Here is a 23363-nt window from a genome sequence, read left to right as displayed (position 1 = left end):
TGTGGTTGGTGTGTGTGAGTGAGTTCCCCTGGATCAAGGCCAGTAGTAACACTTCTCATTCAACACCTAGTTTATCTCATCATTAATGTAGTTCAGGTGAGCAGCAGGTGGAAATCCATACAGTGTCTAGAGTTCACAGAGAATGAGCCCCCAAACCTGAGCTCTTCTAACTGTGTTCTGCTAACCGACCTCTCTGTGACTTTACTGACCAACTGCACATTCTGACCCCACTGACTTTTGTTTATCCTAATGTTATATAGAGTTAATTACAGGTAGACACTCTCACTGACCACTGACTTTATGTTTATTTGGGTTTATTCTAATGTTATATAGAGTTAATTACAGGTAGACACTCTCACTGACCACTGACTTTATATTTATTTGGGTTTATTCTAATGTTATATAGAGTTAATTACAGGTAGACACTCACTGACCACTGACTTTATGTTTATTTAGGTTTATTCTAATGTTATATAGAGTTAATTACAGGTAGACACTCTCACTGACCACTGACTTTATGTTTATTTAGGTTTATTCTAATGTTATATAGAGTTAATTACAGGTAGACGCTCTCATTGACCACTGACTTTATGTTTATTTGGGTTTATTGTAACGCTTGAATGAAAAAAATCAAACCAGTCAGATTATTTTATATTGCAGAAGTTTATTAAGAACTAAAAGACAAGAATGAAAAGGAAGCTTTCAGGTACACATTCAAAAACATCACATCAAAGGTTTTTCAGACTTACAAGTTTTAAACACATTCTCGCAATAATAATAATAATAATAACATTTTTTGTTTTTTGCATGCAGGTTTGAGGAAAAGACGTAGAAGGAGAAATGCTCACACTATTAGAGAGGAAAAGAACAGTCTAAACGGATTCCTGTGTCGTCACCGCTGAAGCAGGTTATCATGCTTTCTTGCTGGCGTACGCAGTCCTAGCCTGGTCTGAGTTCACCGTCTCCTGCGCTTCAGAGACTGGCATTCTGTCTTCTGGCAGCCGCATGACTCGATGTAGGTGTAAGAGAACTTAACCTTAGATCCATCAGGGCAGAGCAGCTCTACTTCTCTCTTGCTGGTGCTCTGCTCCTGACAGCAAGAGCATGAGTGCATCATAGTGTTGGCCTCCGCAGAGTACCTGCAAGCAAATGCAACAGGAGACCGAGATCAGTCGGTGGAACAGTATTGTCTCTTAAAGACATCTCACATTTCAAAAGAACTGGATAATTTATGAAAGTGTAAAGGTCAGGGAGAAGGATTGGTATGTGTGTATTTTAGGATGCATTTATGCATTTAATTAATTTCTAATATAAAAACAATCTGTTGATTCCTATTGTCGTTTTGAATTTTTTTCTCATCCTGGGTGTTAATTATTCTGGGGATACTGGGGGACACGGCCCACCATTCTTTGACAATGTGATCTCTAAAAAAATGCCCAAGCCCATAGTAGAAAACATGTCTAAATACCTCCTAAAGTTCACTTTTCAGACATTCATATCAATCTAACTGGCACAAATCGATAAACTGAAATGTACGATACATAATTGAATATGTCCCATGTTATCATATGTGATGGCAGCACTGGCCTGAATCTGGTTCATTTCTGTCCTACTCACATGGAGCTGGTTCCACAGCTGCCTTCGCAGGACGACAACTCCACTGTAGTAATGCTGGTGCAACCCTTATTAACCAGTACAGAGCTGTTCTTGTGGACGATACAGTTGCTTTTCAGTGTACCTGGAGGGAAAGAGAAAAAAGAGACTGTTAATGATGTGCCTGAGTCCAGTCTTCCTTTACAATGGATAAGGTTCAGATTTCTGTCACTTACAGCTTAAGCAGCAGCCGTCAGCATCGGTCTTCTCTGTTCCCTGTTTAAAATGATATAATACAGCAGCGTTATAAATACTGCTGCATCACTATTACTACTACTAATGCTGTTGTGTTTAGTCTTTAGTTTGTTGTTGTGTGAGTGATTAATGCTGTGAAACTCACAGGGACGCAGTTATCTGGGTTATACGGAGGACAAGTGGTCTTGATCTCCACTGCCACTGGTTCACCACTGATCTCTTCACACCGGTACTTCACACATTTATCGTCAGGTAAACTCCATGTTTCGTTCACCTGTGCATGTACAATGAAGGATTGTTAAAATTCATACAATGTATAATACATCAGATACTATATATTAAACTAAACATACAAATGTTCACGAGTGGCTAGCTATACCAAAACAGCATCATTAATGGTATAAGAACATACAGGGAAGGTGTGGATGGTGTCATTGACTGTGATCACGCAGCTGGTCCTGACACACTTTCCACAGCACTGACCAGCAACAGGCTTGTACTCGTAACCCTAAAGAAGAGAGAGAGAGGATTACTGAGTAGGACTTTAGATCTTATACTTCTCCCATTAGCTCTGCTTGATTTGTGGCTTACTGCTTGACAGTTGTGGTTGCAGTCGATGGTCACACACTCCGGAGCCAACAGTTCGGTTTTAGGGTCCACGGTAGTACCACACTTGCAGCTCTTGCACACGTCATTGCTGGGTATGGAGGAGCCGGGCTAGAGAGAATAAAGGAACGAAACACTGAACAAAAGGTACAATTTCTGGTTTTGTTTCTATTTCTATTTCGTGGTCTCTGTTTTATCTCAGATTTTACATCACAACTCAAACCTGCGTCTGAAATCTGAAACCGATGTGCCTGTAATGCTTTCTTCTCCTGTTGGTCTTGCTTTTAATTATTTGTACTACAATGATCTTGTGTATTTGCTGTATTTAATGCTAATGTTCATGAACCAAAATTAAAGAACCATTTGAGAGTGTTTTTGTGAGAAAATGGTTCTTTTTACAGCTTCCTCCAAATCATATTCACTTAATGTATTCACTATTATACTACAGCATCATTACTACTTTTACTACTACTACTATTTTTTTTTGGCCTGAGGCAGTACATGCATAACTATTATTATTATTGTTTATTATTATTATTATTATTATTATTATTATTATTAATAATAATAATAATATGATCTATCTTCAAATTCTTACCTGATACACTGTTGTGTTGTCAACGCAGACCTTCATAGGCTCTACAAAAAACAATTTAGTGTGTTAATTATCATAGTGTGCGCTTTAATACATTTTTATACACAGGGCCATACTCACTGCAAGTGTACTCAGGACAGCAGGCATCTGCAGGTATATCTACATACACCTCGAAACCCAGAGGACAAACCATCGTTGGATGGATGCACTGGCTTGTTTCGCACTCTGTAATCAGAAAAGCAGTCACAAAGCATTAAACAATTGTTAACAATAATAACAGTCCACTTTAATAACTCACTGTTAGTCTTTTGATGTTATTCTTGTAATGACTAAATCACACTGTTTAGCAGGAGCCCAAATAATGTTATGAAACTCAAATAATCTGATTACTTCACCCAATCTGAACTTTTACAGAATGTGTTAAATTAAAGTTTTTACTTTGAAACAATGACAAAATTGTTTTTTGAGCTCCAAATTACTTACGGCATTCATAGCTCTCGCAGCATTCGTCTGTTTTTGTGACGAGGACTTCTCCAGGCTTATCACAGACAGGAGTAGGTACGGTGGGACAGGTAACAGGGTTACACTGGATGCTCAGAGTGTCGCCATCACACTCACACATCTTGCAGCCGTCCTGCCAGGTGTCGTTCGGCTGCAAGAACAGTAGGCACTTTCATTTCAAACCCTTGTTGTTTTTCTTGTATGCATTTTAAAAGCGTTTAAAAACGTTTTTACATGTTTAACGTTACATAAAAATACAAACCATTTTGGGACTACCATCAGGGCCTGTGCAAGCTGGAAGACAATAACAATAAAAACATATAAAACATATATAATACATTTAATTCTGTTTTTTTTTAAACTGCATGTCTTTAAACTGTCACTGTACTTCTGATCATGCTCTCTGAGTAAGTTAGTAAATCACTAATAAAAACAAACATAAACCCGTGTGCCCAAGAGCAACAGAACTACGGGTGATGTTTTACCGCAGGAGGTGACGCAGACATCAGAGTAAGTGCTGAAGAGGATGGTGCCTGGCTCACAGAAGCATCCCTCGCTCATGCTTGTGCTGTTGGTCTCAATCATATCCTGATATTTTGAGTTGTACCTAACACAACAACACCAGACGTTCCATGCCTTAGTTGTCAGTTGTATAATATATTATATATATAATATATAAAATACCTAAATTCTATAAAATACACAATAATATAAACAAATGTTATAATAATAATTTAAATAATAATAATGTTATATTTATATTATTATTATTTTTATATTATGAAAGAAGTGTTCATTTTAAATGCCATTACTGAGAATTGCAGGTTGGTTCCACAGCTGGGCCACAGGCTTTGTAGACTTTAGTGGCTGGACATTTGACCTCTGTAAAAGACCAACCACAGATCAATTAGCATCAGTTACTAGTGTTCACTAATTCTACCTAGTAATAGATGGCAAGGTACATGTATCTTTTAACTAGTAATTCTAGCAATTCTCAGATTAATATATTTGCATATTGTACTTTCAGCCGTATTACCCCCAGTTTAGATTTCATAGACAGACAGTAGGTTAACCATGTCACACTCACCGCATTCTCCATTGGTGTAGTTCCTCCAGTCCACACAGAAGCCCTGTTTAGTGCAGGCGGTTGCATAGGCCTGCAGGCTGACGCAGCCAGAGACATTTAAAGTGCACACATCAAGTTTGCAGCCCTCTACGTAAGGCTCTGGAGGAATGACTTTGCGGCAGTCCTCAAACACTCTGGGACAAGCAGGAAAAGTGACATGGGTTTAGAATAGACAAAACAATGCTACACTACGTGGACAAAAGTATTGGGACACCTGTTCATCCATTATTTCTGACGTAAAGGCTATTGAAACAGTGGATCCTGGTGTTGTGGGAGTAACTGTCTCTACTGTCCGGTGAAGAAGGGAGGCTTTCTACTAGATTTTGGGGGGGGGGCATTGCTGTGAGGATTCGATTGCATTTAGCGACAAGAGCGTTAGTGAGGTCAGGATGTTGGATGATTATCTCCACCCCACTTCATCCCTGACTCCCCAATTCATCCTAAAACTACTGGATGGAGCTCCACCACCATCATTCCAGAGAACTCAGTTCCTCCACTGCTCCACAGCTCCTCAATACTGGGGGGCTTTATACCCCTCTAGCCCACGCCTGGCATTAGGCAGCAATAGGTTCTGTTTCTCTGCTCCAGCGAGTCCTGGAAAAGCTTTGTGTACATGTCTGCATTTGCACATCTGTGTCAACAATGGGTGCAACATAAAGCAGCTGAATGTGTTCATTCCACAAACATTTGGAGATATAGTGTATTTTCAGACTGGCCACAGAGACAGTCTATCACAATGAGCTGATATCTTAGTTTTATATATCCAGTAAAAACGACTACACAGTTTCTCCACCATTTCTTTCACTCACTTGCTGTAGATGACCTCACAGATGGGTGGCTTGCATGTAGTGGTTGTGGTCTTGGGCAAAACAGTTGTTGTGGAAGGAGTGGCGGTGGTCGGTGCTTCACAGTGCTCATTGGGAACCTGCCAGTCAGGAGCTGTTTCGGAGCAAGACCCAATCTGACCAGAGGGTGACTTGCAGTCATTCTCCTTGTTGTTATCGCAGGTACCTGGTAAAAGATTGAGAGCTCTTCAGGTTATTGAAACTTTAAGAGGTAGATTTTGATTCAGGGCAGGAGAACAGTGTTGGGTGCTTCGTGCTTATTAAATGGGAAACTTGGGAAATGGGAGAATATTATGAATAAAGCTTAATTAACAGCTGCTTTTCAGCTATTCTTGATTATGCACCTTCATATGATTATAGTACAATTCATTAAATAATGATGAAACTAAATTTACCAGTCCAAAAGTAATTACAAGAAAAGGAAAGCAATCAGTCAGTGGTATGAGGAATTCAGCTCTGTCTTGCTGAAGTGAGAGAGTTCACTCACCGCATAGACCCTCTGTATTGTTGTGGAACAGTGAATTAGGCAGATCAATGTTAAACGTGGAGCCTGTGTAGGTCACTTGAGCCTCAATTTCTGGAATCTTAACGGTGATCTCCATGCCTGTGCTTGTGATGACGAAATTGACATTTTTGAAAGCAGGGTAAACTTGCTTGTTGTCCACCTTAACCTACAAGGTTCAGAGAGACAGACAATCAGGTAAGACAACTATTTGTATGAGATGTATCATAAAGTCCAGAGGAGAGGTAAACTTACCACATTGGTAACATCACCATCAGCTTTGCTCTGTGTCAGAAGGACCTCCTGAGATTTGTATGTAATGATCACGCTCTGTGGACAGAATGAGCTCCCGACACTGCAATGCATGTCAAGCACTATTTTCAGGTTTGACATGTGGATTTCTTGAACCAAAATATAGGAGCAGTTGTCAGCGAATGTGTAAGAGTTTCCATCAAATGTCACAAAATGAGAGCCACCCCATCCAGCACAAGAACCTGCAAAAACACAAACAGTAAATGAACATCATTAACATTTCCGAAGAAAAAAATGTACACTATAAACTATTAGTTAGGACACATCGACTCTACAGAAATGCTCAACTTACATTCACATGAATATGTGAAGCAACAGCCAGATTCATCATAGATCTTTACTGGGCTTCTGCCATTTTCACACTTTGGCTCTTCAACATGGGCACATTGATGCGTTTTGTTAACAACCTTGCCATCGGTGCATGTAGCTGTGGTGCAGTTATCCACCTTCCAGGTTTCACCATTCTGTTGGTTTAAAATCAACTCTCTAAATAACTTTTTCCTTTAAAATATCAACAATTTCTATGAAGTTCTACTAAGTTACATGTATGCAAAAAACAAAAAATATATGATATAAGGTTTTTTATCAACACTATGGGAATACCTTTCTTGGTGGGTCAAGACTGGTACAATCTGGACTTGCAGTTGTAGATGCTGGTGCTGTGCTAGTAGTACTTGTGGGAGCGGATGTTGTTGGCTGCTTTGTGGCTGAAGTACTCTCAGATGAGGTAGAACTAGACTCGGTAGTGGTTTCTTCAGGGGATGGTGTTGTTGCACATGGATATCCCTTCTTTTCAATAGTACATGTGGCAGAGCAGTATGCCGTGTAGCACCAACCAAAGCCATCGGTTACATTATAAACAATTTCACCTATGGATTACAATGAATATAAATAATTACATTTGACATATAGATCAAGGAATTTTATTTTGTGTTAAAAAAGTAAACTTTGCACTTAGGAACACTTACCTGGTTGGAAGTGTGTGCCATTAGCAACGCAACATTCACTGAGAGTAGATGTTAAAGGCGTTGTTGTCACAGGTAGTGTGATAGTGATAGTAGGGATTGTTTGGGTGAGAGGGGTAGAGGAGGTCTCCAGTGTGGTGGTTGTACTAAAAACAGTAGAGGTACTGGCAAACGCTGTAGATTTAGTAACTTCAACTGTAGTAGATTTTTCCAATGGTGCTGTTTTTGGTGCTGTGGTAGTTTCCGTTAAAACAACACTTGTGGCTGTAGTAGTTGGCAGGCTTGTCTGAGGAGATGTTTCAACCTTTGGTGGAATGGTGGATGTGGCTGGAACTTCCTTACTGGTTGTTGTTTCTTCAGCGGTAACCTGTTCAGTTGTGGAAGGTCTTGCTGTTGTCTCTGTTGAAGTAAACGGTTTGGAGCTGGTGATGGCAGGTTTTGTAGACTCTGTGCTTGGAGATGTTTCTGTGGATGCCTGAGCAGATGTGGTCGTCTCCACAACAGCAGTGGTGGAGGAGGTTTCAGCTGTACTTGTTGAAACGGTGGTCTCCTCTTTAGGTGGTACTGTTGTAGGTAGAACCTGTTTGGATGTTGTAGATTCAGCTTCTGTGGATTTTTCTGATGTTGTGGTGGTGAGGATGACTGTTGTTGATGGTACCTCAGTGGACTTGGTAACAGTGGAGGGCTGAGTGGTGCTTACCACAGGTGCCGGGGTTGTTGATGATGGTGCAGCTGTGCTCTCTGAAGGAGATGTTTCTGGTGATGTGGTGGGTCCTGTTGAAACAGCACTTGTGGCTGTAGTAGTTGGCAGGCTTGTCTGAGGAGATGTTTCAACCTTTGGTGGAATGGTGGATGTGGCTGGAACTTCCTTACTGGTTGTTGTTTCTTCAGCGGTAACCTGTTCAGTTGTGGAAGGTCTTGCTGTTGTCTCTGTTGAAGTAAAAGGTTTGGAGCTGGTGATGGCAGGTTTTGTAGACTCTGTGCTTGGAGATGTTTCTGTGGATGCCTGAGCAGATGTGGTTGTCTCCACAACAGCAGTGGTGGAGGAGGTTTCAGCTGTACTTGTTGAAACGGTGGTCTCCTCTTTAGGTGGTACTGTTGTAGGTAGAACCTGTTTGGATGTTGTAGATTCAGCTTCTGTGGATTTTTCTGATGTTGTGGTGGTGAGGATGACTGTTGTTGATGGTACCTCAGTGGATTTGGTAACAGTGGAGGGCTGAGTGGTGCTTACCACAGGTGCCGGGGTTGTTGATGATGGTGCAGCTGTGCTCTCTGAAGGAGATGTTTCTGGTGATGTGGTGGGTCCTGTTGAAACAGCACTTGTGGCTGTAGTAGTTGGCAGGCTTGTCTGAGGAGATGTTTCAACCTTTGGTGGAATGGTGGATGTGGCTGGAACTTCCTTACTGGTTGTTGTTTCTTCAGCGGTAACCTGTTCAGTTGTGGAAGGTCTTGCTGTTGTCTCTGTTGAAGTAAAGGGTTTGGAGCTGGTGATGGCAGGTTTTGTAGACTCTGTGCTTGGAGATGTTTCTGTGGATGCCTGAGCAGATGTGGTTGTCTCCACAACAGCAGTGGTGGAGGAGGTTTCAGCTGTACTTGTTGAAACGGTGGTCTCCTCTTTAGGTGGTACTGTTGTGGGTAGAACCTGTTTGGATGTTGTAGATTCAGCTTCTGTGGATTTTTCTGATGTTGTGGTGGTGAGGATGACTGTTGTTGATGGTACCTCAGTGGATTTGGTAACAGTGGAGGGCTGAGTGGTGCTTACCACAGGTGCCGGGGTTGTTGATGATGGTGCAGCTGTGCTCTCTGAAGAAGATGTTTCTGGTGATGTGGTGGGTCCTGTTGAAACAGCACTTGTGGCTGTAGTAGTTGGCAGGCTTGTCTGAGGAGATGTTTCCACCTTTGGTGGAATGGTGGATGTGGCTGGAACTTCCTTACTGGTTGTTGTTTCTTCAGCGGTAACCTGTTCAGTTGTGGAAGGTCTTGCTGTTGTCTCTGTTGAAGTAAAAGGTTTGGAGCTGGTGATGGCAGGTTTTGTAGACTCTGTGCTTGGAGATGTTTCTGTGGATGCCTGAGCAGATGTGGTTGTCTCCACAACAGCAGTGGTGGAGGAGGTTTCAGCTGTACTTGTTGAAACGGTGGTCTCCTCTTTAGGTGGTACTGTTGTAGGTAGAACCTGTTTGGATGTTGTAGATTCAGCTTCTGTGGATTTTTCTGATGTTGTGGTGGTGAGGATGACTGTTGTTGATGGTACCTCAGTGGATTTGGTAACAGTGGAGGGCTGAGTGGTGCTTACCACAGGTGCCGGGGTTGTTGATGATGGTGCAGCTGTGCTCTCTGAAGAAGATGTTTCTGGTGATGTGGTGGGTCCTGTTGAAACAGCACTTGTGGCTGTAGTAGTTGGCAGGCTTGTCTGAGGAGATGTTTCCACCTTTGGTGGAATGGTGGATGTGGCTGGAACTTCCTTACTGGTTGTTGTTTCTTCAGCGGTAACCTGTTCAGTTGTGGAAGGTCTTGCTGTTGTCTCTGTTGAAGTAAAAGGTTTGGAGCTGGTGATGGCAGGTTTTGTAGACTCTGTGCTTGGAGATGTTTCTGTGGATGCCTGAGCAGATGTGGTTGTCTCCACAACAGCAGTGGTGGAGGAGGTTTCAGCTGTACTTGTTGAAACGGTGGTCTCCTCTTTAGGTGGTACTGTTGTAGGTAGAACCTGTTTGGATGTTGTAGATTCAGCTTCTGTGGATTTTTCTGATGTTGTGGTGGTGAGGATGACTGTTGTTGATGGTACCTCAGTGGATTTGGTAACAGTGGAGGGCTGAGTGGTGCTTACCACAGGTGCCGGGGTTGTTGATGATGGTGCAGCTGTGCTCTCTGAAGGAGATGTTTCTGGTGATGTGGTGGGTCCTGTTGAAACAGCACTTGTGGCTGTAGTAGTTGGCAGGCTTGTCTGAGGAGATGTTTCAACCTTTGGTGGAATGGTGGATGTGGCTGGAACTTCCTTACTGGTTGTTGTTTCTTCAGCGGTAACCTGTTCAGTTGTGGAAGGTCTTGCTGTTGTCTCTGTTGAAGTAAAAGGTTTGGAGCTGGTGATGGCAGGTTTTGTAGACTCTGTGCTTGGAGATGTTTCTGTGGATGCCTGAGCAGATGTGGTTGTCTCCACAACAGCAGTGGTGGAGGAGGTTTCAGCTGTACTTGTTGAAACGGTGGTCTCCTCTTTAGGTGGTACTGTTGTAGGTAGAACCTGTTTGGATGTTGTAGATTCAGCTTCTGTGGATTTTTCTGATGTTGTGGTGGTGAGGATGACTGTTGTTGATGGTACCTCAGTGGATTTGGTAACAGTGGAGGGCTGAGTGGTGCTTACCACAGGTGCCGGGGTTGTTGATGATGGTGCAGCTGTGCTCTCTGAAGGAGATGTTTCTGGTGATGTGGTGGGTCCTGTTGAAACAGCACTTGTGGCTGTAGTAGTTGGCAGGCTTGTCTGAGGAGATGTTTCAACCTTTGGTGGAATGGTGGATGTGGCTGGAACTTCCTTACTGGTTGTTGTTTCTTCAGCGGTAACCTGTTCAGTTGTGGAAGGTCTTGCTGTTGTCTCTGTTGAAGTAAAGGGTTTGGAGCTGGTGATGGCAGGTTTTGTAGACTCTGTGCTTGGAGATGTTTCTGTGGATGCCTGAGCAGATGTGGTTGTCTCCACAATAGCAGTGGTGGAGGAGGTTTCAGCTGTACTTGTTGAAACGGTGGTCTCCTCTTTAGGTGGTACTGTTGTAGGTAGAACCTGTTTGGATGTTGTAGATTCAGCTTCTGTGGATTTTTCTGATGTTGTGGTGGTGAGGATGACTGTTGTTGATGGTACCTCAGTGGATTTGGTAACAGTGGAGGGCTGAGTGGTGCTTACCACAGGTGCCGGGGTTGTTGATGATGGTGCAGCTGTGCTCTCTGAAGGAGATGTTTCTGGTGATGTGGTGGGTCCTGTTGAAACAGCACTTGTGGCTGTAGTAGTTGGCAGGCTTGTCTGAGGAGATGTTTCAACCTTTGGTGGAATGGTGGATGTGGCTGGAACTTCCTTACTGGTTGTTGTTTCTTCAGCGGTAACCTGTTCAGTTGTGGAAGGTCTTGCTGTTGTCTCTGTTGAAGTAAAAGGTTTGGAGCTGGTGATGGCAGGTTTTGTAGACTCTGTGCTTGGAGATGTTTCTGTGGATGCCTGAGCAGATGTGGTTGTCTCCACAACAGCAGTGGTGGAGGAGGTTTCAGCTGTACTTGTTGAAACGGTGGTCTCCTCTTTAGGTGGTACTGTTGTAGGTAGAACCTGTTTGGATGTTGTAGATTCAGCTTCTGTGGATTTTTCTGATGTTGTGGTGGTGAGGATGACTGTTGTTGATGGTACCTCAGTGGATTTGGTAACAGTGGAGGGCTGAGTGGTGCTTACCACAGGTGCCGGGGTTGTTGATGATGGTGCAGCTGTGCTCTCTGAAGAAGATGTTTCTGGTGATGTGGTGGGTCCTGTTGAAACAGCACTTGTGGCTGTAGTAGTTGGCAGGCTTGTCTGAGGAGATGTTTCCACCTTTGGTGGAATGGTGGATGTGGCTGGAACTTCCTTACTGGTTGTTGTTTCTTCAGCGGTAACCTGTTCAGTTGTGGAAGGTCTTGCTGTTGTCTCTGTTGAAGTAAAGGGTTTGGAGCTGGTGATGGCAGGTTTTGTAGACTCTGTGCTTGGAGATGTTTCTGTGGATGCCTGAGCAGATGTGGTTGTCTCCACAACAGCAGTGGTGGAGGAGGTTTCAGCTGTACTTGTTGAAACGGTGGTCTCCTCTTTAGGTGGTACTGTTGTAGGTAGAACCTGTTTAGATGTTGTAGATTCAGCTTCTGTGGATTTTTCTGATGTTGTGGTGGTGAGGATGACTGTTGTTGATGGTACCTCAGTGGACTTGGTAACAGTGGAGGGCTGAGTGGTGCTTACCACAGGTGCCGGGGTTGTTGATGATGGTGCAGCTGTGCTCTCTGAAGGAGATGTTTCTGGTGATGTGGTGGGTCCTGTTGAAACAGCACTTGTGGCTGTAGTAGTTGGCAGGCTTGTCTGAGGAGATGTTTCCACCTTTGGTGGAATGGTGGATGTGGCTGGAACTTCCTTACTGGTTGTTGTTTCTTCAGCGGTAACCTGTTCAGTTGTGGAAGGTCTTGCTGTTGTCTCTGTTGAAGTAAAAGGTTTGGAGCTGGTGATGGCAGGTTTTGTAGACTCTGTGCTTGGAGATGTTTCTGTGGATGCCTGAGCAGATGTGGTCGTCTCCACAACAGCAGTGGTTGAGGAGGTTTCAGCTGTACTTGTTGAAACGGTGGTCTCCTCTTTAGGTGGTACTGTTGTAGGTAGAACCTGTTTAGATGTTGTGGATTCAGGTCCTGTGGATTTTTCTGATGTTGTGGTGGTGAGGATGACTGTTGTTGATGGTACCTCAGTGGATTTGGTAACAGTGGAGGGCTTAGTGGTGCTTACCACAGGTGCCGGGGTTGTTGATGATGGTGCAGCTGTGCTCTCTGAAGAAGATGTTTCTGGTGATGTGGTGGGTCCTGTTGAAACAGCACTTGTGGCTGTAGTAGTTGGCAGGCTTGTCTGAGGAGATGTTTCCACCTTTGGTGGAATGGTGGATGTGGCTGGAACTTCCTTACTGGTTGTTGTTTCTTCAGCGGTAACCTGTTCAGTTGTGGAAGGTCTTGCTGTTGTCTCTGTTGAAGTAAAGGGTTTGGAGCTGGTGATGGCAGGTTTTGTAGACTCTGTGCTTGGAGATGTTTCTGTGGATGCCTGAGCAGATGTGGTTGTCTCCACAACAGCAGTGGTGGAGGAGGTTTCAGCTGTACTTGTTGAAACGGTGGTCTCCTCTTTAGGTGGTACTGTTGTAGGTAGAACCTGTTTGGATGTTGTGGATTCAGCTTCTGTGGACGTTTTTGTCAAAACCTGACTTGTTTTTGGTAATGTCGTAGTGATGACTGGAAGTGTTTGGGTCTTCGGTGCGATAGATGTTTCTATTGTAGTGGATATAGGAAAAACAACAGTAGACCTTTCAGTAAATGGTGTAGTAGTAGTGGCAGTAGATGTTTGGACCTCTTGCTGTTTTGTTGAGTATTTTGGTGGAACAGTAGAAGCAGTTATAACTACTTCATGTGTTGTCTTTGATGTAGCAAGACTTGTTGATGTTTCTGTGGATGCCTGAGCAGATGTGGTCGTCTCCACAACAGCAGTGGTGGAGGAGGTTTCAGCTGTACTTGTTGAAACGGTGGTCTCCTCTTTAGGTGGTACTGTTGTAGGTAGAACCTGTTTGGATGTTGTGGATTCAGCTTCTGTGGATTTTTCTGATGTTGTGGTGGTGAGGATGACTGTTGTTGATGGTACCTCAGTGGATTTGGTAACAGTGGAGGGCTGAGTGGTGCTTACCACTGGTGCCGGGGTTGTTGATGATGGTGCAGCTGTGCTCTCTGAAGAAGATGTTTCTGGTGATGTGGTGGGTCCTGTTGAAACAGCACTTGTGGCTGTAGTAGTTGGCAGGCTTGTCTGAGGAGATGTTTCAACCTTTGGTGGAATGGTGGATGTGGCTGGAACTTCCTTACTGGTTGTTGTTTCTTCAGCGGTAACCTGTTCAGTTGTGGAAGGTCTTGCTGTTGTCTCTGTTGAAGTAAAAGGTTTGGAGCTGGTGATGGCAGGTTTTGTAGACTCTGTGCTTGGAGATGTTTCTGTGGATGCCTGAGCAGATGTGGTCGTCTCCACAACAGCAGTGGTGGAGGAGGTTTCAGCTGTACTTGTTGAAACGGTGGTCTCCTCTTTAGGTGGTACTGTTGTAGGTAGAACCTGTTTGGATGTTGTAGATTCAGCTTCTGTGGATTTTTCTGATGTTGTGGTGGTGAGGATGACTGTTGTTGATGGTACCTCAGTGGATTTGGTAACAGTGGAGGGCTGGGTGGTTGTTTTCACCGGTGCCTCCGTTGATGTCTTTGTGGCAGCCGTGCTAATCAGCGTCGAAGTTTCTGAAGATACTGTCGTTTCTGTGGCAAAAGTTGTCGCTGTTTAGTGTATGGATAATACTGACGCAGTTTATTAAGACACTTTTAAATCACACATGCAAAAGGAAAATTAATGTCTGTAGCATTGGGGTATCGCTCACTTGCCATATATGGACAAAAAAGAAACACTATTGTTGTGTTCCCTGTTTTTCATTTAAAGAAAACCTCATAATTAGCAGATTTATATAAACGTACAAGGAGAATAACCTTTTGTTTATTAAGAAACTTACCTGGTGTGGTGAAGACAAACACAGTGGTAGGTACAGGTGTTGTTGTCAGTTTCTGGGTTGTGGTTGTGGTTGTGGTTGTGGGGGCAACTGTGGTCTCACAAGGTGTTAATGTCTTCTTAATTGTTCCGTTTTCAGAACAAACAGCTGTGATGCAGCCTCCAAGTCCATCCGTTGTGTGGTAAATGATGTCCCCGTATTTGTACATGGTGTTGTTATGTGTACATGTACAAGCTGCAAGTACAGAACACCTGTCATTTGGCTGCTAACCAGGTAACAACCAGATTACAAATATAATAAGCAGTTAAAACATGGTAAATAATTACAACAGAATGCTAACCGTATACATCAAAGGTGCAGGTGACGCCGTATGCTGAACACCGACTTCATTGAAAAACAAGACAAAAAGAATACTGTAAGGTATTGCAGGTATTGCAAAAACAATCCAATAATTTCCAGTAGCAATAAAAAAAGGCATTCAAATAAACATGAACATTTTAGACAGACTATAGTTTTATGTTTATTATAAAGACAACAGGTATATGTGAGCAGAGGAATGGACATACAATAACTCCAATAAAATGCACCAAAGGTTAGTAATCAGCAGCACAGCTTTAATGTGTTCATCACTATTCAATCAGATACTAGATAGAAGGCACTGTCAGACATACCATGTCTCACAGTTCTTTGTAGTAGGGACCTTCTGCCCATTCTGATAATGTTCCATTCCAACATAGCATCCGCACTGTTCCAGTGACACACATTTCATGGTATCTTCATCGAAGTATGGGTGCTCAGCTGGACATTCAGGATAGCAACCTGCAAAGATCAAGTGAGCGAAAAGAAGCATGAAGTGAGTATGAACTGAACATTCCAAGAGGTACAAGACATGGTGCCATTCACTACTTCACACATCTTTTAATGGCAATATCATACTCCCACTGAATGTAATGGATATACTGAATTGATATATTAATCTGCTAAACAATATAATCTTTTTAATCCTCATTTTCTGACTGTTCTTATCATGTTAGCAGGTACAAACAATCCCATAATATAAACACTGCTATCTGTCTGTCTATGTTTTAATGAGATTTGTCAAATGAGATATCAGATAAGACACAGGAATCTTACAATGCTCCAAGTCTTGTCACAAATCTGAAACTGAAACACTACTGGTTATTACAGGTGCAAGCTCCTACCTTCCAATGCTGGTAACTGGAGAGAGCAGGTTCCTTTAGGGTTCCTGCAGGTCTTCATACAGGGGGCACCACAAGGTTTATAGTGCCACTCACACTCACCAGGAGGGTTGTAGTAATCACAGAACAGAGCTGCAAAATACAATAAAAAACAATGTTTTAACCTTTTTTAGGTGTTTGCTCTCATTTATTTGTTGGCTTTGACTAAACTGAAATAGCTAGTAGTAACTTACGGCAGATTTTTGGCGTTCTCCATGCGATACACACTCCAACTGCATTACAGGCTTCTGCGTAAGCAGCTACAGCTGTGCAGAAACATTCACAGTCTCCACCAGAGTCACAAGCGCAGGCATCGCTCACACAAGACGAATAGAAAGAAGCTGGATCCACCTTAAAATAAAAGTCACACAAGTTGTATCTCCATTTTAAGGAATTTAATGTGGTCATACCACAGCATTATATGATATTCTGTATAGAATTCGGTATATGTTGGTTTAAATTAAACCATTAACTTGATACATTTGATATATAAAACTACAAAAATACATGTTTTTAAGTTAAAAGTAACATTTGCTAAACTGTTTTGGATGATACCTTTGAATGACAGGCTGAAAAGACAGCACTGTTAATAATGCTGCACTGCCTCTGTGACCATGCCGCCCTATAGGGATTATGAGCACATGGCTCTTGGACAACCAATGCCTCTGGGCAGGTAGGGGAGAACTTCCAGCTGTTGCCGAAGTCAAGGGCATTGACAACAACTTCTTGGCTCCTTGTAGTGAAGTCATTGTTTGCATTACCATCATAGTTTCCACACAGACCACACACGCGTCCCTGTAAGCAAGGAAGCATAATTTCTCAGATCTATATAGATTTTGAATGTACTAATACTACTGAAACTGGTACATAGAGCACATATATAGAATTAAAACTCACATTAAAGTCAGGAGTGAGCTTGATGTACATGCTTGTTTTCCTGTCCCATATAAAGACCACACCGTTTTTAGCCTCAATCACCAAGTAGTTGCCCATAGTGCGGATCTGGAATGGAATTTCTTCACCTGCATCTCGCTGGACAAGCTGGTAGGTTCCGTCCGACAGAACAAGCTCATTGTTCTACAAAAGAATTACATTTTTGTTAAGTGAACGGACACTAATGATTTAATCCCTGCTGGTACATGTGTGAGCATGCTGATGAAGTCTACTCACCCCGAGGAAGAGCTTGATAGTCTTGGAGCAGGTTGTGCCAGTGGTTCCACAGGGAACGTTTTCGGTGATGACTCTAAATGTGCCATTGGTGTTACTGCTGCTGCAGAAGTCCTGTAAATTACAAAAGGGTTTCAAGTCTAAAACAAATGTGTTGCCTTTGAAGAAAGAACTATTAGTATTAAGTATTATAGAACTAAGTATTATAATGCAGACATGATAAGTTTACAAGTAAAACTGAAAAGCCAAACTAGAGGCAACAGTATTTTACATTTTTAAGCATAACAATTTATAATAGAAATGTTTATGTTCAAAATCTTAATACATACACACACCTAAAATAAACTATATGCAATGATGTACTTTTTCTCAAATATATAAAATTCATGAACCTAGAAATACTGAATAAAAAAGAATTACTTTTTTTCAAGGTTGTCTATTCATTGTGTATTTAGCTGACTGAATACATAGCAAAGCGAATTAGACATTCTTCCTGGGGAATTCACCATCCTAATATTTCTATTCACATTTTTTTTAAATGCTGGCATAAAACCATTACCTGAGCAAGTGTGTATTCACAGTTCCCATTAAAAACGTATCGTTTTTCATCAAAGGTAATGTAATGGCCATCTCCATAAATGCTGCAGGTTCCACTGCACTGGTTTGTGGTGCACTGCCATCTTCTGTCCTTACAAGTGCTGCAAAAACACAGTTTGTGTCATCAGATGGCACACAGTGAATGAAAACATGCTAGAACCCAATTAGAAAAAAGCAAAACAAACCAAGTGTTGCAGTCTGCTTTAACAGTTTCCCCAGGTTTGTAGGACGCTCCGTTATGGATACATGGACACAGGTCTTCAGTAATGCAACCTCCATTGTCATCCGACACCATGCCAGTGGGACACACACATCCGGACACACATCCTGTGCTGATCTGTAGTGGTACAGGTTAAGAGTGATGTTCTTAAGAATGTAATGGTAGATATGAAGGTTATAAAAACAGTCAATATTAACTGCAGAAAAAGTGTTTAGCCACACAGGTTACTCACACAGGCCATGTCGAGTGTTTTGCAGCTTTTTGCACATTCTGAGCCCTTGCTTCCGGGAAGAGCAGTGGAGCAGTTGAGGTATGTCATTGGGGAAGTGCATTCTAGATAGAAAATGAAGACAAATTATTCTACAATGGCATCTTTATAATTAGATTAGAACATAATAAAGACATGAAGCTATACAACAGTTTCATTACAGTATTATTGAGAACATGAGAAAAGCTGTATGCTATTGTTTCAGTTTTTATTCAACAAAATCAGTTGACAACATATGTTAAATTCACATGTATAAGACCATAGATGTAATATTGATTTATAGTATTTTGTAAGTCTCTTCTGATCATGCTTGGAAAATTAGTTTTTAAAAGGGACATATAAACTACTATACTTCCATACCTTGCACTTTCGTTGAACCGAAGCAGTTCAGTTGGCCTTGCTTGCATATACTGAAAGACGAGATCATCAAGTTATTCTTTGCTCCTTGTGCTTGTGGCTAATTCAGCAATACTCTTTTACAAAAGCTCAGCCCTTACCATGTGGTGCCTTCTCTGCTAACAGTCTCGCCAGGCTGGATCACTCTGTTTGAGTCGTAACACGGGCAGCTGCTTTGGGCCACACACTCATCTTTCTCGTTCAGGTACGTCCCTTCTGCACACCCGCAGCCATCGACTGCTACAAACTGAGTGCTGCAAATGTAGTCTGTCTGGCTGAGGGACCGGCAGCTACGGCCACAGCTAGTCATGTTGTAGGAGTAGACCATGGAGCTGGGGCAGGACAGAGTGTAGTTTTCTGTGGGAGGATGTACAACAGCAGTTAAATAGTGTCTTGTCTATATTCCATCTTCTTGTCTGCTTCTACTTGGAAAGGGTCACAGGGGGCCTGGAGCCTACCCAGGATAATTGGGCGCAAGGCAGGAATGCCCCCTGGACATGTTGACAGTTCATTTTCTTGTTTATATTAATTCATATTATTGTTTACATTATAAAATAATAATAATGATAATCATCTGTTTTACAAAGCACATTTCACACACTTAAAATGCATCTCAAAATGATCAGCTGAACAGAAATAAGATAATTAAAATAAAATTAATACAAAAACTAATAAGAAGAATTTAAGAAATAAAAGTACTGTTTATATTATATTTATATTAACCAAATCAAGATGTCATTTGTTATTTCAGAATGTAAATAAAATAACTCTCAGGAATATTTCCTTCAAATTCAAAATTCCATAACTTATCAGATCCTGATCAGTTCCACAAATATAAGGCAGTTATTTTAAGTGCCTTTATATCCACTGGCTACAATTGCAAGCACAACTGAATTGAAATGCTATTTATCCTAAGTGTTTACTCTTAAGATCCTGTTTCTCTGGACACATATTTGCTTTTGGACTTTAAAGCCTGTCCTTAATACATAACCTCAAACATGGCACCATATTTGACATAGGCAAAGCATTTATTAACTTAATGACCTGTTCTTAGATCAATATAATTATCTCCAAAGCAGGTATGCCGAGTTGATGTTTTATTAAGTGGCGTGACGGTTTACGTATTAAATCTGATAGGAAAGTCACTCACTACAGGCGATGTCTCTCCAGCCAGTTATGAGTATCCCCTTAGCAGCACATGCATGAGCATACGATGACAGGGCAGCACACATGCAGTCTTCGGTTTTCTCACAATTACAGGTGTCATATATACAGTTCTGTAGGAAAAATAAATACAAGTTCAATTTGTTTCCTTTTACTTGGGAAAACTCAGATCTAGTCTCTTTACAGAAGAAGGGAATGTAAAGTGTTAATGTACTGGATTGTAATTGTTAATATACTCATTTGTCGTGTTTTAATATGACAATGACCAAGTGTGCAATTTAACTTACTGCTTTGTAGTTGGCAGGGTTAATTTCAGAATGGCAGCTTGAGAAGACCCCAGAAGAATCTGACAGCACGGAACACCAATACTGTGCATATTTCTCTATTAAAAGAACAAATGGTGCTTATTCACATTTACCAACGCAACAAAAACCTCAAGTTGCTTTACTAAAGCGACCAGTTGTTTGTGTGACATTGGAAAAGTCAAAGCAGACACATCAGTGTACCATTTTCAGTGCTTAGACTGCAGGGGTTCTCGAAGGTCCTCTTAATATCAAGACATGTTGCTCTTGTTTTCCAGGTGTTGGCAAAGTCAACAGCTGTTCCCTCTTTAAGTCCACTACTGGTGGTGAAATCATCTGCCTGAATGTTGTTGAAATTGCCACATAATCCTATGGAAAAACATTCAAGTTAATGCAGGTTATAGTATAAAAAGAGGTTTATTTGACTGAAAAGTATAAGTATATTATGTAAAAAAAATGTACACACCACAAATTTGTCCTTGAAATACTGGGTCAGCTGTGATAAAAACCTGCATGATGGGTGTCAGCTGGATTTCCAGACGAATGCCAGTTATCTGGATGACGATGTAGAATGAGGATGGCTTGAAGATGCTTACATCGGCTGCAAATACAATAAAATCAAACTATTTACCTCTTGAAAAAGATAGAAGAGCTCCAAAGATATGAGTAATCAGTGCAGAAATTAGGTATATGTCATTCCATTCAACTGACTTCGACACCTTAAATTTTTACTTTGCTTTGAGCTTTATTTGGTTTATCTGTCTATTAATTGTGATTGGTTTAAAGAGTTTACCTTTAAAAAGTGGCAGCTGTGTGAACATGCTGTTGACTTCAACATTCCCGCTTGGGTCCACTTTGATTACCTGTGTGGTGGGTATTTAAAAATTCTGTGTATTTGGTTTGAAGTCCAAAGATTTACTCAAACAGTAGGTTTACATCTAATCCACATGTGTGACTTACATTAGAGCCATTGGATAATGCCAGGGTGACTGCTTTCAAACAGGTTTCAGTGCCAGAGATTCCACATTGTATCAGGTCTCCCAGAACTGTGAAATCTGTGCCTGTGCATTCCTATAAATAATCAGTACATAAGTAATACATTTAATAAGTAGTACATTTAAATGAGAAGATTTCACAATTATATTTAAATAAAAGAAGGTGTATCCTTTTGTCTGACTGATATATTGCTGTGACATCATGATACTATACCTGTGACAGGACATAGGTGCAGTCACCATGAAAGGTGTATGATTTTCCATCATATGTTGTAATGTGGGCTCCACCTTGCACTGAGCACGTCCCAGGACATGATTTATCCACACAGTTCCACTGACCCCCAGAGCAGGTACTAAATGATACATACAGCAACAGTTTGTCATTAATACGATGACACAAACTTTAAATAGAAAATTATTATGGAAACCTTCAGGCCTCTAAGGGTCTACACTTTGGAAAATATGGATTTATACATTTTCTCATGTGCAAAGAGAGCCAAGCTAAGTTATTAAATACTTACCATTCCTGGCAACTACTAGAATATATTTCCCCGGAAGCATACACCTTTCCTCCATGGGTGCAGGAGCAATTACTCAGTGGAATACATCCAGTGTTGGTTACATCATCAAAGACAGTGTCTTGAAAAATATAAATATGTTTATAAATCGACAGTATAGAAATAAATTGCTAATTGGTGAGTCAAACAAACTTTACATATCGTTAGCATTAATGACTAAGACCTTTTTTTGTATTTCCTCCTAGATTCATCATTACATATAAACACTGGCTTTGAAGCACTTATTTAGAAAGGTGTGGTCACTGTTATGTCTCTATACATTAGGGACACTTGAAATGTGAAGGTGAGGCTTAAAAAACAAACATTACCTGGGGGACAGAAGCATCCATCAATGCAGTGTTCTTCACACACCTGTCCTCTCTCAGGGTTAGAGCATGTATCCATACAGGGGCTTCCACACTCCATATGCACCTTGGTTTCTGGGCATTTCATTGCTGCAACAGATTGAGAAGATGTTTAAGTAAACTGTCCACTTCAAACACTGTAAAATATGCCAAGGATTTTAGACACTGTAGACTTTACTGTAAAACCTGTTTTGTTACTACAGTGCAATGCAGTGCTATGCACATGTTTTCCCACATTCCACTTGCATAGCCAATATTAGAGAACAGTCTGTAAGCATTTAATTTTACTGTGCACTTCTAACACTGTAAATAACAAATATGCCAGACAGAACACTAATAAATACAATGCACCATTTAACATTTTAACAAACACCAGCACATAAGGATTTTAACAACACCTGCTATAATTATAACACAAACCAGGCAGACTTCATCTACTCACGGCAGAAGTGTTCTGTCCTCCAGTTTTCGGGCCTCCCCCCTGCATGCACACACTGTCGAGAGTATTCAGCTAAGGTTTCGCACAGGCAGAAAGAGGTTGAGTTGCACTGGCAGAGATCCTCCATGCAGACTGTGACAAACGACTCGATTGCTACAAGATCATTGCAGCTGCTGAACGCTTTGCTGAGAAACAGGTTTTGACAGAAGTTCTGTGGAGAAAGAAGACATCATCTCATCATTTTCTAAACCTCTGTTTTCTTGGTGCACTTGATATTCACACAATCCTAACTTCAAGTTAATCTTTTAACTGTGTGAAAGCAGAATCTGTACTATAATGAAGGGGGCTGTAAAAACAATACGTTACATTGTGCAACTTAACTGACTCGCATAAGACAAATCTAATGGTCTGAGATTTGTATTGAATATTTTTAAAGGTCTACATAAAAATTAGAGGTGGTACAATATCAGTATTCAGCAGGGTGATGCCAGTATCAACTGACACCAATACTAACTTGGAGTTATACTATTCTATATCAGATGATATATTATAAAGTTTTTTTACTAATCTTTAAAATAAGCAATTCATAATTTTCTGCTGATACCCTTCAAGGTCAACACGCCATCTCTAATGAAACTGCATTTGTGAAAGGTCAATTTTAGTACCTCATCTCCACATGTCTCATTAACTCTCGCAGGTTGTTCCTCACAGGTTTCTGTAGGTCCATCCATCTTCCACAGACTTCCATAGTCAGGAGGAGAAAGCAGTGCACCTAAACATGTTACACAACATGTTACAGACATTTTACACTCTGCCTGATAGAGTAGAAAAAGTATGCTATTCTAAAAATTAGAAATATGTTCTGTTATTGTAAATTACCATCTTTGATAAATTCATTGTACGTTGGGACTCCGTTGAAGTCCCCACAAAGTCCACAGGTCTGATTTACAAACTTTTGGTTTAGTTCAACCTGTAGAGAGAAAATTAGATTTCTAATGATCTTAAAGACACTTAAAGTACACTGTACAGTGACAGACGTATGTATATAACCAGTTACAGACGGTTAATCCTTTCCCTCCACAAACTTTAC

The 23363-nt window shown here is 41.3% G+C and overlaps 1 protein-coding gene across 1 annotated transcript in view; it reads right to left on the bottom strand.

Annotated features, from left to right (window-relative positions):
• Nucleotides 1-711: 711 nt before the first annotated feature.
• Nucleotides 712-23363, bottom strand: part of LOC140537804 (uncharacterized) — a 36995-nt gene continuing 14343 nt past the window's right edge. The window contains exons 4-45 of the mRNA XM_072660057.1: nt 23153-23243; nt 22939-23045; nt 22277-22484; nt 21799-21924; nt 21434-21551; nt 21127-21265; nt 20878-20988; nt 20711-20780; nt 20384-20518; nt 20122-20286; nt 19903-19997; nt 19602-19728; nt 18553-18808; nt 18416-18465; nt 18020-18120; nt 17753-17904; nt 17530-17668; nt 16974-17084; nt 16701-16880; nt 16359-16598; nt 15998-16154; nt 15768-15896; nt 15237-15384; nt 7304-14283; nt 6939-7204; nt 6628-6799; nt 6279-6517; nt 6009-6192; nt 5486-5687; nt 4638-4810; nt 4363-4432; nt 4036-4157; nt 3813-3844; nt 3533-3701; nt 3170-3274; nt 3053-3093; nt 2440-2565; nt 2261-2356; nt 1994-2122; nt 1830-1869; nt 1618-1738; nt 712-1139 (exon numbers count right to left, since the gene is read on the bottom strand). Of these exons, the coding sequence (XP_072516158.1) occupies nt 956-1139; nt 1618-1738; nt 1830-1869; nt 1994-2122; nt 2261-2356; nt 2440-2565; nt 3053-3093; nt 3170-3274; nt 3533-3701; nt 3813-3844; nt 4036-4157; nt 4363-4432; nt 4638-4810; nt 5486-5687; nt 6009-6192; nt 6279-6517; nt 6628-6799; nt 6939-7204; nt 7304-14283; nt 15237-15384; nt 15768-15896; nt 15998-16154; nt 16359-16598; nt 16701-16880; nt 16974-17084; nt 17530-17668; nt 17753-17904; nt 18020-18120; nt 18416-18465; nt 18553-18808; nt 19602-19728; nt 19903-19997; nt 20122-20286; nt 20384-20518; nt 20711-20780; nt 20878-20988; nt 21127-21265; nt 21434-21551; nt 21799-21924; nt 22277-22484; nt 22939-23045; nt 23153-23243 (12606 nt within the window). The 3' untranslated portion in view covers nt 712-955. The remainder of the gene's footprint in view (nt 1140-1617; nt 1739-1829; nt 1870-1993; nt 2123-2260; nt 2357-2439; nt 2566-3052; nt 3094-3169; nt 3275-3532; nt 3702-3812; nt 3845-4035; nt 4158-4362; nt 4433-4637; nt 4811-5485; nt 5688-6008; nt 6193-6278; nt 6518-6627; nt 6800-6938; nt 7205-7303; nt 14284-15236; nt 15385-15767; nt 15897-15997; nt 16155-16358; nt 16599-16700; nt 16881-16973; nt 17085-17529; nt 17669-17752; nt 17905-18019; nt 18121-18415; nt 18466-18552; nt 18809-19601; nt 19729-19902; nt 19998-20121; nt 20287-20383; nt 20519-20710; nt 20781-20877; nt 20989-21126; nt 21266-21433; nt 21552-21798; nt 21925-22276; nt 22485-22938; nt 23046-23152; nt 23244-23363) is intronic.

This window comes from Salminus brasiliensis, chromosome 17 (assembly GCF_030463535.1).
Source record: "Salminus brasiliensis chromosome 17, fSalBra1.hap2, whole genome shotgun sequence".
Classification (NCBI taxonomy): Eukaryota; Metazoa; Chordata; class Actinopteri; order Characiformes; family Bryconidae; genus Salminus; species Salminus brasiliensis.
The sequence above is the reverse complement of the archived record's forward strand: the minus strand, read 5'-3'. Positions and strand labels throughout refer to the sequence as shown.